The 14,586-nt window shown below is 49.6% G+C and overlaps 1 protein-coding gene across 3 annotated transcripts in view; it reads left to right on the forward strand.

Annotated features, from left to right (window-relative positions):
* Nucleotides 1-14,586, forward strand: part of COL5A1 (collagen type V alpha 1 chain) — a 128,420-nt gene that overhangs the window by 95,936 nt on the left and 17,898 nt on the right. For all 3 annotated transcript variants that reach the window (NM_204790.4, XM_040648943.1, XM_040648944.1), the window contains exons 33-48: nt 2,417-2,461; nt 2,826-2,879; nt 3,769-3,813; nt 4,415-4,468; nt 5,062-5,115; nt 8,593-8,646; nt 9,710-9,817; nt 9,943-10,032; nt 10,109-10,162; nt 10,785-10,892; nt 12,186-12,293; nt 12,881-12,934; nt 13,680-13,733; nt 13,929-14,036; nt 14,134-14,187; nt 14,274-14,381. In NM_204790.4, the coding sequence (NP_990121.2) occupies nt 2,417-2,461; nt 2,826-2,879; nt 3,769-3,813; nt 4,415-4,468; nt 5,062-5,115; nt 8,593-8,646; nt 9,710-9,817; nt 9,943-10,032; nt 10,109-10,162; nt 10,785-10,892; nt 12,186-12,293; nt 12,881-12,934; nt 13,680-13,733; nt 13,929-14,036; nt 14,134-14,187; nt 14,274-14,381 (1,152 nt within the window). The remainder of the gene's footprint in view (nt 1-2,416; nt 2,462-2,825; nt 2,880-3,768; nt 3,814-4,414; nt 4,469-5,061; nt 5,116-8,592; nt 8,647-9,709; nt 9,818-9,942; nt 10,033-10,108; nt 10,163-10,784; nt 10,893-12,185; nt 12,294-12,880; nt 12,935-13,679; nt 13,734-13,928; nt 14,037-14,133; nt 14,188-14,273; nt 14,382-14,586) is intronic.

Consider the following 14,586-nt stretch of genomic DNA (forward strand, 5'->3'; position numbering starts at 1 on the left):
CAGTGGTTTGGACCATTTATGCCACTCTGAACCCAGTCCAGCAGCTCATCCCTGTTGTATCACCGTGTTTGCCTGCATGGAGGGAGAGAGAAACGCTTCATGGACAAATCTCTCCTTTTAGTGAAAGGAGCTGCGCTTGAAAAAATTTATCAGAGTAGCAGAAATAGAGATTTTCACTGACTCCTTTGGTATCCTTTTTTTTTTTCCTTCCCCTTTCTCCCGAGTATCTGCTCTGAAATAAGTGAAAGCGATTATATACAGAACAATAGACCGAGCGGGGATCGCGCTGCACAAACCAAATGGAGACCATCAACTGAATTTAAGCCTCATTGAGTTAGACTTGATAAATTACACTCTGCTTCTCCCGAGACCAGTAAATTTGCTGCTTTATGAGCATGTCCACACGCAGTCAGGAAAGTGAGTTTGTAAGATTTGCTTCTCCGGTGCATTGTGGAGTAACCCAATTTGCAGCTGAAACAACCCAAAATCATTCCTGTTTGTCTTTTCTTTTTACGAGGTATTACTGTTATGATACTCAACACGGTTGTTTATGTGTCCAGAATAATATGAATCACAGGTTGTTGTTGTTTTTTTCTGGCAGTTGTCATCATCTAGGGCTTGAAATAAGCCTTTCGTCTTAGCAAACATGAATAGTCCCCCAACCTGATTTAAAACAAACAAAAAAAAAAGGTGAAAAAGCTCAATTTCAGTGCTGGCAGCCCTAAAGCTCCCCAAAGTTGAAAGCAAGTTAAGAGTGAGGAAGTCTTACAGAAGCAGCTCCTCCAAACATAGAACAGAATGGCCTGGGTTGAAGAGGACCACAATGATCATCTCATTTCAACCCCCCTGCTATGTGCAGGGTCGCCAACCAGCAGACCAGGCTGCCCAGAGCCACATCCAGCCTGGCCTCGAATGCCTCCAGGGATGGGGCAACCTAACATGGCAGTGGTTTTGGTCCAAGGTTGCCCATCATGGTGCCCTGCAGCCGGAGGTGAGCTCGGGTGGGCTGGCTGGGGCATCTTCGGAGCCTGGCTGTAAAATCAATGCTTGGGAATGTGAGTAAGCAATCTTTATTTTCGGAGCTAATAAGCCTCAGCCATTAGCATGGGATAATAGATCTCCCTGCTCGCCCCGTCTGACAGAGCCCGGAGGGTGTGGGGCAGTGCTGAGATCCAGGCCATCCATTTGGGGGCCTGGAAAGTAATCTGAATTTAGATGCCTTTCCTTCCCTGTCTGAAATATATAGGCCTGCGTGCGTTTACAGTGCTATATAAATTCTTAGCAGCGGTACACAGAGCTGTATGCATGATTAATGGTAGCAATAAGCAGGGGGGAAATTTTGCTTGAAGATAGAATCGAGGGAAAAGGAAGGGAGCGTGGGGGTGACCTGCAGGGGGCTGCGCTCTGTGCTGCCAGATCCCAATTCAGCCTCACGTGGCACAGGCGGGGTGCTTTGAGATAATTTGTGTAATTAATTGAAGATGTGTGCCAGCACTGTTTACTAAATGGAGCCGCAGAGCAAGGAGGATTTGGCAGGGCTAATTATAGCAGCTGGAAGAAAGTCGACTTGAAAGTTGCCCAGCTCCTGTGTTCTGCTCACCTGGTTAATGAGAGTGGAACAGGAGAAGAAGAGATTGTTAGATGATGGATTTGGGGCAGAAAATGGCAAATGATATTTTAAGCATCTGCATTCCTTACATAGAAAGTCTCTCTTCCTTCAGCTGTGATTGGTTAAAAAAAAAAAAAAGTGGACTGCCTGTCCAGAGGAAGAAAGTCAACCCTATTGGAGCCCTTAAGATCGTGACACCAACCAAAATAGTTCCTTCAGATAGCAAGTTGTGGGCCATTACTTTTCTTTTAGGCATGTGGAAATGGAGCTTAACGCAATTCCAGATTTAGGACCCAGCCATCTTTGTCTTTCTTCTGTAAGAATTAATCACAGTCCCCCATTACAGGAAACTGAGTGCATCTGTCAGATCTCATAAGCCTGCTGTTTTGTTGCGGCTGCAAAGCAATGTCTTAAATTACTTGTTTAGCACAAGGTTCGCAGAGATGAAGAAGGATCTGTAAATATGTGGGGCGGCTTAATTGGCTTGTGTAGCGTAAAAGAGCAGTGCAGGTGAGGGCTTCTGCTCTGCTGCTGGCTTTCCCTAAATATTTAATGCCATCAGCTTGTGCCCTGTGCACCGTGAGCCAGCCTGGGAGGGTTACTGTTCACATGCATCCAAACGTTATAAAAGAAAACAAATACTGTCATCAAGAGCTGTGTGTAAAACTGCTATTGTTGTTTTAATTACAAATGAGAGATGCAGAGGTGTGGGGGGAGCAATGGGTCTCCATTGGGCTGCATCTGCTGCAAGCCCAGTCTGTGGCTGCTGCCGGTCAGAGACTCATCCGTGTTCCTTTTCCTTTGCAGGGGACACCTGGCAAACCAGGTCCAAGGGGGCAACGCGGTCCAACGGTAACAATGCTTCTTTTCCCTCTTTTGCATTTTGAAGTCTTGTTAATGCTAGGAGAAGGGACGTTCTGGTTCGTGTCCTGGCTGGGTGGGATCTGGCCCTTTGCAATGCGGCCTTCAGCCTTAAAGCTGAGCAGAGGAGATGCAGTGATTTGGGGATGGGGTTCACTGTTGGTTCTGGTTGGACATCATGACAAAATAGGTCGAAACCACAGTGAAGGAGGCTCCTGTCACCCTGCCGCTGCTGCTGCTGGTGGGACAGCTCTTCGTCCCAGTGCAGTTTGGGTGCTGCAGTGCTTGCCCCATGTCACTGTAGCTGTTCTTATTACCCAACACGCTAAGATGTCATCTTTTGTCTTTTTCCAAGGGTCCACGAGGGGAAAGAGGCCCTAGGGGAAGCACTGGGAAACCTGGCCCAAAGGTAAGGTTCTGGGGAGCCTGTGATGGCAATTAGGAAGAAAATTGCGTCCCAAAAAGTGTCAGCATCGGAGGCCATCTGCTTCATTGCCTTCCATTTCCCTTTTCTCCCTTTTCCATTTTGCATTTTGAAAGCTGAGCCATCCTGGCCTTCATTACCCAGCCAAATGCCTCATAACCCAACTGTGAAGTCTACGCACAGCTCCTAGAAACGTGCTGGCCTTCATTTCAGCAGGAGATCAACTGCACATGCAAACAAAGGCCCAGAAGGGGAGGGGATACCTTGCAGCAGGGACAGCACAGCCCTACATTCTGCTTCCCCTGAGCCCTATTTCTTGCACAACCTTGCACCTTGCTGAGCCGCTTTGCATGCACGCTGCTGGCCAATGACTGCCCGCCCAGCACAATAGGCATTGTTTTGCCAGCCAATAGGGAGGCAAGCTCAGCTCCAGCACCTGCTGCAGAAACCAATTAAGTGACCATCAATTGCTGGGCATAATGGAAGCGAAGCTGCCGTAATGAGGCATTGTCACCGCCACGCTGCTGGCTTTAAAAATAAATGCCTTGGCTTTGTAGCAGCATGAATTTTTGATAAATACCTTGGCTTTGCTGCGGCATTTATCTCTCAGAGGGCGGCTGTTATCGGGTGGGAATAGCCTGAGCTCACTGATGTTATCTTTCCTGTATCTTTGTTAAGCAGTGTGGGGGGAACGAGCAGTTGCTCATTTGTCACTGGATGTGGCTCCCGGTATGGAAGAGTTGATGGAGAGGGGCTGGGCAGTCGGTGGGATGGGTGTCACCCGGGGTGGTGCTATTTGAAGCCTCTGTGCAAAGCAGCCGAAACGGTGATTTATGTATTTTTAATGGTGTGTTGTTTTGTTTATTTGTAAAAGGGCAACTCTGGTGGTGATGGCCCCCCTGGTCCTCCTGGCGAACGGGTAAGGCAATGTGTGGGAATAGAGAAGGGGTTGATGCAGTCTGTTGCTTTCACACGGCAGAAGGGTTGGGGTTACAGCGCTGAGATGGTGCTCAGGCCTTGCTGCAATGAGTGTCCTACCAAGTACTGCGAAGCAGAGAGCAGTGGGGAGCTCCCTTCGGCCAGGATACGGCTGAGCACACCTCAGTCAGCAAACAGACAAAATCTGTTTCAAAATCCACAGTGAAATTTGCTCGTGTAGAGAGAGGTCACGTAACATCACCTCCAGCCCTTGAAGCCCTTCTGAGTTCTCCAGGCGAGGCTCAAGTGGGATTTTGGGTGTCCTACACCAATATTGATCCATGGGAAGAAGGGAAGGTTCTCCATGCTGTTTGTGCAGACACCCAGAGCCCTTCAGTGGCTGATGGCCCTCCTGGTGTTCGCCATGCTTTTCCCAGCTGAACAGAACACGGTTAAACATGCATTTCTATGGCATCTCTTTGGGGCACAAGAAGCCAGCTTCGCACATCTTTGCACTCACCTGATGCTCACACAGAGCTGTAATATCATTGTAAGGCATATACGCTCCTTAACCCTCTTTTCTGCCTCGTTTTGTATCCCAGGGACCACCAGGGCCTCAAGGACCAACCGGATTTCCTGGACCAAAAGGCCCCCCTGTGAGTAACGCTTCCCAGCACGTGCAGAGGAATACATCTGATCTTTTCCACCCAGCTGTGGCTCCCTGTGCCAGCTCAGCCCTCGCTGCTTCTCTGACGAGTGGTGACGTGCCCAATAAAAGACATTACTGAGACATCAGCGATAATAACTCGATGGTTTAAGATTTTAAATAGCCCAGTAAATTGCAGCTGATTATAAATGTTCATTTCCTAATGACTCAATATTGCTAGGATCTTTCGTGGTTGCTCTGTTCTTTCTCTTCTGTGTGCTGGGAGGACAGCACAGCACAGTAACGCTTCTGTCTCTGCAATTATTGTACACTGAGGGGGAGCCTCAGAAACCTTTTTGGAGTGATTTCTTTCCCTGTGGTGACAGCTCACTCCCTCTCTGCATATCTGCAGTACAGATCTGTAAGATCACCGGGAGATGTGTGAGAAAGGGCCGTGTCTTTTAGGGTTCTGAGCACCCCCATTTCTCTGTACAGCGGGTGGGGATTAATGCAAAGATGCAAGTAGGTTTGATTCAGTTCTTATCATATTTGTACTACTGAGCACTCAGCCACATTTCTTCTCGCCTTGGTTGTCTGCTGTAGGGTCCTCCTGGGAAGGATGGATTGCCTGGTCACCCCGGACAGAGAGGAGAAACCGTAAGTAGCCAGAACTCTTGGGCAGATCTTTAGCCCTGAGCCTCATCTTGCTGGCTGGTTTCTCTAAACCCTCCTGTGCAGATGGGGAGATGGGGCCACCAGTTTGCTCCCTGCAGAGGTCTGTGTGTCTCCAGCTGCACGGGGTGGTCTACAGGAAGCAACCCTCTTCTGAGCAGGATGGGTTGGGCTAATGATGATTTGCAGGACGGCCACACACCAGCCCCTCTCTCTGTCCCTGTGGTACACGTGGGGGTGATGTGCATTGCACACGGAGTGAATGTGAGTGGGGTGGTAGCGAGGCCAGGGAGTGGCACTGGAGCAGCTGGGGCTCTGTGTGCTGCAGGGGATGGGGGGGAAGATGCTGTAAGTCAGCACGCCAGGACCTGGCCTGTGCTGGGCACCCCACAGGCTCCCCACAGTCCTCCCAGGGGAAGGCTGTGCCTCGGCTCTGCTCTTGTAGCACAGTGGTGAAGCTGGGCTTTCTTCCCCACTCCTCTCTTTGGAAATGCGCAGGTGTAATGTTGCTGTTGTAACTCTAGGTCTGTGGGAACAGAGATGCAAGATGGGCACCCTCCTTCAAAAGCCAGCACTCAGCTTTCTGCACTCACTTGCCTTCACTCAGGGCTGTTTTGCTTTCTCAGGAGCCTGCCATGGGGAGAAATAAATGGCTTTTCCTTCTTTATGCACAGTGCAGCCGGCACCAAGAGCAGTAGCACAGCAGAGAAGTTACAGCCCCATTGCTGCAGTGCTTCTTTGGAGAGGAAAGCAGCTCCTGGCCAGGATCAGTGGTGCCATGGCTTTGCTCTAGCTTTTCTGCCCACACTGGTTATTGCAGCACACGCGTGTATCTGCCCTGTCTTAGCACACCAGCATCTCTGCTGTCACCGCCTTTGAGCCAAAGCCACTCACAGGGCTCCCCCAGCACATCTCTCTTGCTGCCCCCCGAGGAGCAGCCCTGCTGCTGGGGCCCTTCTGTGTCGTACACAATGCTGCTTTGTCGATTTTAAAAGGTTTTGTTGCACAGATGTAATCAGTCTTTCTCACCAGAGGAGAGTGATGAGGCATGCGGAAGGTATGATGGCTGTCGTGCGTCTCTGGTGGTCTGTTTCGTGCACCTTTTTGCTTGAAGGATACCCTAAGCAAAAATGACTGTTCTGCCATGTATTCTTCTGCATGCAGTAATTAGTACCTCTCTGTTTGGCATTCTGGGGGATGTTGATTCTTTTTTCCTCAGCTGTTTACAACCCAGTTCATTTGCTGTTGTTGGTACATCACTCTCCCATCACTGCATGCTGCATGTTAGCAGATAGACTCTTTGTTCTGTGTTTATTCTACAGGAAAGAAACCCAACTTCCTCTACCCAGCTTTGCTTTTTTTCTCCACCGCCTTTCCTAGCAAATGAGCATTAAAGAGGCTTTGCACATTATGCATCTTTTCCCCTCAACTTATCACACAACAGTTTAATTAACTTGCCTGGCATTTGCTAAGCGAAGCAGTGCAAATACTGCTCAGTGCAACACCAGATATTTACTCACGCTCCGTGAGACTGTCTTCGTGGTGATGGCTGTGGTATTTTGAAGGCACAGCCCTCACTTCAGGATTAACTTCAAGGTGGAGAGAAGAGTTCTCACCTGCCAGAGTCTGACTGTGACATTTACACTTCCTTTATTGAGTTATCTGATATATCCAGGACACTTAAGCTGAGATTAGAAAAAAAGCAGTAAAAATTTGTCTTGCATTGCAGCTCTCAACATTTGAGACTGGAATAAAGCATCACATTCCCAAGTCTGTATAAATGCGAGTGGACAATGGGCTATTTGGGGTCTGAAAGCGTTCCCTGGTAGTTGTCCTCTGTCAGTTGAGGGGTAACTGCCCTATCACCATCAAATACATCCAGAAAACCGAGAATCTGTTCATTTTTGTCACAAGCAAACATTTTTGTCACTTTCCCCTGTGCCATCTTGGGTCACACAATCATAGACTGGTTTGAGTTGGAAGGGACCTTTAAGATCATGTCATTCCAACCCCCACGCTATAGGCAGGGGCACCTCCCTCCAGCCCAAATTGCTCACAGCCCCATCCAGCCTGGTCTTGACCCAGGCAGAAGCCCCTTTGTTTGTCCTCTTTCCTTACACAGAGCTGAAAAGGAAGGAGGTGGACATAAAACCAAATTAAATATCATTTCCACACCAGTAACTGTGCCAGCGCACTCTGTGCCTTCATGCAAGAAAATCTAGACTTGAAGTCTGCTCGTCAAATAGCTCCCTTTAATTAACTTTTCATTGAGGAGCAACAAATCATGCTGAAGGATGCCAAATATTGGGCCGTATTAGATTTATTAAGACAGGGTCTAGAGAAGATAAGAAAAAAGAGCCCTAAAAGCTCTGTGCTCGTGGTTTAGAAAGGGTAACAGGAAAACCCTTTCTGCAGATAAAAAAGGGAAAGAGGTGGTTGAAATGTTTTTCTAAGATCAGGGTTTGAATGGTGTGTTCTTTTCACAGTGATGGTTTGCCATTTTCCCATTGGTGACATGATATCCTGCCATCTGCAGACAGCTAGAATGGCACAGGGTGGCTTTGTAGCATGACACAGTACCATTGGCTTTGGGACTTATCCCATCATCTTTTGTGGCAGTGAGAAAATAGCCTGGATGCCCTGAATGGCATCTCTCAGGCTTGTCAGTGCGCTGTAGTAGGAATGATAATTAATGTGCTTTTTAAGGAGTGGCTTAGGAGAATTAAACAACTGCAGTGGTGATAGCTCGTTATTGTCACTCTTTTTGTGTCATTATAATTAGTTGCTGTGGAGTCTTCGTTGCTCATCGTTTGGCCATCCAGAGAGAAACACAGTTGTGATTTCTTTCAGCAGATGCTGAGGAAGGAAATAAAACTCAGCAGGGGTGGAAAGTGACTCTGCCTGTGTCGGAGTGCACGGTGGTCACCCAGGCCCAGAAGTCCTGCAGGGTGAAACCTGGAACAGGAGTCACAGCAGGGCTGGGAGCGGGAGAAGGGAAATGAATGGCTATGAAGAATTGCTCAGCGTTAAGGAAAATGAGCATTTTGACTTTTTAATAGCCGTTTCCTCTGTAGGTTTTACGAGTGTAGCAATTTATATCTATATCTATATCCATATATCCGGCCAATCATTCAGCCAAACCACGGTAGCTCCATCACAACAGCAGAAGTGAACTGAAGATCTGATGGCTTTCCACCCAAACACCCATTCCCACCTTGGGGCTCCACTTAGAACCCTCCACTGGAGCTGAAAGGCCCATTTCTACCACTGTCTTCCCCCCTGTCAATGTATGAATACATATTTTGCATCTCCTGTTTGATTTCTTCTCCCTCCTGCCTTTGGGTGTCCATCCATGGTCAGTGGTTCTGCTGGGGGGCAGCAGGCAGGCAGTGCTCTGGGTCCCTCTGGGGAGCACCTCATGGCAGAAATGTCATCTCTTTGTCCTCTCCCTTTTCTTAACAGGGTTTCCAAGGCAAGACCGGCCCGCCTGGCCCCCCTGGTGTTGTAGGCCCTCAGGTAAGGAACAAATGTTGGTGTTTGCACCGGTCCTTCGTGGTTCATCTACATCAGTATGATGTGTTGTACCCATTTGCTGGTGTGGTTGGAGTGCTCTTCCATTCTGTTATGAAGAAACACATCCCTGTTTAATATAACATGCTGCCGGACTCTTTCAGAATTGCTCTATTTCCATCTGGAATCATAGGATCAAAGAAACATAGAATGGCTTGGGTTGGAAGGGACCTCAAGGGTCGTCAAGCTCCAACCCCCCTGCTGCAGGCAGGGCTGCCAACCTCCACATTTAATACTAGACCAGGCTGCCCAGGGCCCCATCCAACCTGGCCTTATCAGCTGGAAATGATAACTGCACCACCAGAATTTGTACCCCTTAACTACAGGCATGCAGCGCTCTGCGTTGGTTTGGTAATCAGAGTCCTAGGCTGAGCAGCACTGGGTTTGGGTTGAGTCTTCTTTCCTGAATTGCCAAGGAGGTTGCTCTTTAATTACGAAATAATTAACTTCTCCTCTTTAATGATAGTGTAAATTCCCTGGTTGATGAAATTCATGATTAGGGGCAATTCCTCGACTGTGTTTGTCTTCTCAAGTGCAGAATTAGGCTCTGTGGCAGTTTCATTCAGCCTGGTGGCGTGCAGTTGGTGTGATTCATGACTGCTGAGCGATCGCAGTGTTATCATTCTGCTGGTGCTAAGTGGCATCCTGCAGCGTGACATGAACGACAGCTGCAGTCCCAGCAGACACCACCGTGCAAGGATGCTGTACTCCTGTGCACGTGCCTTTTGTTCTCCTCCAAAATTGGCCACTTGGGAACCTTCTGCTCCAGGCCTTAGCATACCCTCGTCACCATCAGTGCCCATGTGTCAGCAATTGCCATGTAGTATAGGCCTAATCAGTTACTTATGCCCTGCATGAGGATGAACCAGCATGATGGTACGATACTTAGGAAGTATCCCGACTATAACTTTAGTAGTAGTATCACATTTGTGTTAATGCTTTCATTTCAGAAGTTCCCAGTGCCTAATGCCTGTTATCACCGCCTTCACCCTGATCTCTGTTTCTTTAGGGCCCAACTGGTGAAACTGGTCCAATGGGTGAGCGAGGACATCCAGGTCCTCCGGGTCCTCCGGGTGAACAAGGTCTTCCTGGCCTCACTGGGAAGGAAGGGACCAAGGTAGGGATGAGCAGTCTGCTGGATTCCCCCTCCTTGCACACCTTTCCCTCTGTCGGAGATGGAGAGGGATGATGCAGGAAAGAAATGATCCACAGATCCTCAGCTCTTTGTCCCTGTCGTTGCAGGGGGACCCCGGTCCTGCTGGCCTCCCAGGGAAGGATGGTCCCCCAGGCTTGCGAGGCTTCCCTGGAGAAAGAGGTCTGCCTGGCCCCATTGTAAGTATCAACAACAGGATGCCCAGGCAGCGCAGCACACAGCTCCCCAAATGACTCTATTTTTCCCATCTTCCAGGGTTCTCCAGGGCTGAAAGGCAACGAAGGTCCCCCAGGCCCCCCTGGTCCTGCAGTGAGTATCCTTGCCCTCCCAGGCACCACCTAACACGTTTACAAGCTTGGCAAGCTAAGTCAGTGGGTTAGTCACAGCTTAGGGCTTCATCCATTATTCCCTTTGCACTAACGAGCAGCTTGCTGGATATAGCTTTATTTTATAAGACACGTGTAATTGCTCAGTTATTTTATGGTGTTAGCTGTGAATATACGTGACAAGCTGGGGGAAATAGGATGATCCAGGACATCCAGTATTTTGCTTCTAAGTCACCAGCTTTCCCTCTGAAAATTGTTCCCACTTGAGAGTCTTGCTCAGTGCAGCCCTCCTGGAAGAAAATACACATTGTGGAACCCTCCCTGCTGCATTAACCATGTAGTGGTCATGCACTTGTTCCACGCTGATAATGTACCCCCAGGAACTGAGCTCCCTGCACCAGCCATTCCAGGGATTTTAATGAAAAAGGATCTGCAGGAGCTCTTGGGCTGATGGTACCAAGCCTTCACATGGAAGTTACCCCTTCAAATGTGCTCATTTATTGAGTCGGTGCATTTGAAGCGTCCTACTGCCGAATTTCTTTCTTTCTGTATATAGATAGCACTCGACGTTCCAGTAACGTTTTCCTTCCTCCTTCCCCACACAGGGCTCTCCTGGTGAGCGAGGTCCTGCGGGCTCAGCTGGCCCCATTGGCTTACCAGGGCGACCTGGCCCACAGGGACCTCCGGGACCTGCAGGTGAAAAGGGAGCCCCGGTAAGTGCCAGTCCAGAGATTAATGGCTGTGGGCCCTGTAGAAATACTGCTGAGCACATGGAGACAGACTGGGCGAGGTGTTAAAAGGGAGAAGGAAAAAAAAAGAAAAGGAAAAGATGCTACATGCTCCTGCAGCACGAGCGTGCTGGTCGTCTGCTGACACCCAAGCTAAGATGCTGCGAGCAGAGCTGTGCCATATGGTCCTGCCCAGCACCCAGCCCACGTGCTGTCACATCTTCTGCTCCCCCGGCACAAGCGTGAGATGCAGCAGGCAGGCAGGGCAGTGGGCGGGATGCTGCTCTTGGGTTGGTGCTGAGCAGCTCAGTGCTCCAGCAGTCCCAGAGGAAAAGGGGAGGGAGGGAGGGAGGGAGGGCTGTAATTCCCAGTAGTATTGCAGGGAAGCGTCGCTGACTTCTGGGCTGCTTTGGTTCTCACCGAGGTCCAGCAAAATGAGTAAATGCTGGCATTGGTGCTTTCAGACTGGAGGACCCTTGCACTGATTGATAGTTGCTATCAGAAGTGTTCATCAGCCAGCGTACTCCACATCTGCTGGCTTATTAGAAACTGCAGCAGCTAGTCCAGAGGCAAACATTTCCCAGTGAATCAGCCTTAGGAACATCTGTCCTGCCCGGTGTCTATGTGATATGCTCTTGGACAGATGAATAGGCAATTTATGTGGCATCTAATTATTCAGAAGAAAGCACCAAGACTCAGATGCAATTAAATTATATACAGGGAAACTGAAAAATATCTACTGTTCAATTCTTATAAACAAACAAATTTGAGCAAAGGCTCCAGGCTTGAGGAATACAAGTAGATGTTTAAGTGGGAGGCCAGAAGAGATTGCTTTATTTGCTTCATGTATTTTCCATTGTCCAGAGGTTCAGGAGGGAGCTCGGGGCCATTATTTAGCGATTAGCCATGGCCAGCCAGCCCTAGCATCAGTGAGCACTGGCTTGTGGGAATAAAAATTAGTTGGAGACTTGTTTATCATCCAGAGAGAGACGGCGGAGGGTTCAGATTAAATCTAGTTATATTGCCACGGCAGTGAAATTGCAGCTGTGATCTGGGTATTCACCGTTTAGATTTGCTTGGGTTTTATCTCCGAAGATAGAAATTTTGTCTTGTTCAGAGAGCGAGCACAGAGAGATATCAGCTGGAGGCCAGTCTTGCTACACAAGCCCATATAGGCAGGGGTCATTAGCAGCTGAATTAAATGCTAATGGCCTTTAATGGGTCAATTGGAGGGTGGAGGAGAGCTCTGCGTGACCTTCCTACTCCTTCTGCTTCCAGGGCGAGAAGGGTCCTCAAGGACCAGCAGGTCGGGATGGCATCCAAGGCCCCGTGGGACTCCCGGGTCCAGCAGGTCCTGTTGGCCCCCCCGGCGAGGATGGAGACAAGGTGGGAACAAACGGCCTCCCTGCTGTGCGGGGTCGCTGGGAAGGAGCTGGGCCATCTACCCATGGCCACTCTGCTGGCATTGGGTCAAACGTGCAGCCCTTTGTGACACGAAGGTGTTTTATGGTGCTTGCAGTCCCATGGGATGAGCGCAATTGGGTTTGGGAGACAATGAGGCTGGCTGCTTCACGAGCGCTTCTCAGCTGAACGGCTAGCTGAAGCTGTTAGCCTCCCCCAAGCCTGTAGCAGGTGGCCTGCCCTCAGGTGCCTGGCCTTTCCTAATTAATTACCTTTCCCAATGCTCTCATTAAGCCCCTCTGGACTGGGGGGTTCTTAGAAAACGTTAGCTGGGATGTAACATCACTGCTAAGAAGGTCATGGGATGGTGCTTCTGCATCACGCAGTGGCTCAGGACAGCTTAAGGATGCCAAAGGGTTTGGTTACACCTGGAGCAGCCGAATCTTTGGCCTTTTTCAGAACTCGCTGGGTTGGTTCTGTGGGATTTGGCATCAGGGCACAGGACTGCTGCTGGGTGGGGAGAGGAGGCAGTGGTTCCCAGGTGAGCTAACAGTGTTCTTTGCACCTGGCAGGGCGAGATCGGGGAGCCTGGCCAGAAGGGCAGCAAGGGTGACAAAGGGGAGCAGGTGAGTGTGATGGATGTCATCTGTGGCTGTTTTTTGGCTGAACATGTGGTTATGTCACGCGACCTGCTGCAACCAAATGGTGTCGTTTTAAGTTCTTCCTGTCTTTCCTTTGTCTTCTCCTTTGCTTTGTCAAATGCACACACAGTGTAAAAATGAGAGTGCCTGCTGAAGTGTCTTTCTCCTCCAGCTCCCTTCAGATACTTCCCTGTCACCTGTGTACTAAGTAAAGATCTCAAACATCAGCAACCCTTGCCTTTGGAGTTGGGCATTTGTCTGCAGTTGCTTTTCCAGATGCATATGGCACACTGAAGGTCCCTTTGTGTGCTCAGAGCCTGAGGAATGGAAAATAAATTGCACAAGTTGTGGAAATGTGCTGAAGGATGAGGTCAGGTTAAGCTGGTTTTGGCTTCTTGGCCCTGCAAGTAGGTAGCTGCACCTACATGCAGAAGGTGATGCTGGGCTAAAGGTGATCTGTCAGACATCTTATGTTACATAGTCATGCACAGATGGCTTCTTTCTTCCCAGAAAGACTTCCAGCTTCCACCTCCCTCAGAAAGTGTTTTGCAGAATAAGCTTAAGTGTGTCCTTGGATGCATCCAGGAGCCTTGACCCCATCCTCCCCCTTCTCTCGTTTGAGAATTTATGCAGATTTAATGGACGTTATGCTCAAGGGCCTCTCATTGTACAGGTGAGGTTTTTCACTCTCTGCTCCTAAACGTGACTTTGCACTTCTGTTTCCTGGCAGGGTCCACCAGGTCCTACAGGCCCACAAGGTCCGATCGGTCAGCCAGGTCCAGCTGTGAGTACTGTTAGCAGGAATTCTTACCCAAAAGCAATGCTGAGCAGCACTGGACAACTGCAGTTTCTGCCGGGTGCTGCTTGTACCCAGTGCGTGTGGATGAGCATGGCTGCTGGCTGCAGGGGGAGGTGGTGGGGATGGGCTTTTTGCCTGCCGTGTGCCCGTGCTAAGCTGAATCAGACTGTATCCTCGTAGGGTGCTGATGGAGAGCCGGGTCCCAGAGGGCAGCAAGGCCTCTTTGGTCAGAAAGGTGATGAAGGACCTCGAGGTTTCCCCGGTCCCCCCGGCCCTGTGGGCTTGCAGGTAAGCTGCAGCATCCAGGGGAAGTTGGGGTGATGAGGGCTGAGGCTCTGCAGGATGTATTCATGACTACAGTTAACCCCTTCTATCCCCCCCACAGGGCTTGCCTGGACCTCCTGGTGAGAAGGGAGAAACAGGAGATGTTGGGCAAATGGTAAGAAGCTTTTCTCCTCCCGTTTTCATCACTGATGTACGCATTTTTCCAAGGAGCTTGTCTGAAATGTCTCCTCTTTCCCTCAGGGTCCACCAGGTCCACCTGGGCCCAGAGGCCCCTCCGGCCCACCAGGAGCAGACGGACCCCAAGGCCCTGCTGGGGGAATAGGAAATCCTGGTGCAGTAGGAGAAAAGGTAAAGCATGCACCCCAACCTGGAGGTTTGCTCCAACACTTGCTGTGAGTGGGGTGGTGATGGGATAAATGCATGGCTGCAGTCATGCACGGTCTGCAGATAAATAGGTGCCATTTGAAGGGAAGAGGCTTCTCCCACTTTGAAGCACATGTAGTGCTGTCCATGAGGTACTTATATTAGTGATTTCTCCTCAATTAAGTAAACA

The sequence above is a fragment of the Gallus gallus genome, chromosome 17 (assembly GCF_016699485.2).
Source record: "Gallus gallus isolate bGalGal1 chromosome 17, bGalGal1.mat.broiler.GRCg7b, whole genome shotgun sequence".
NCBI classification, from domain to species: domain Eukaryota; kingdom Metazoa; phylum Chordata; class Aves; order Galliformes; family Phasianidae; genus Gallus; species Gallus gallus.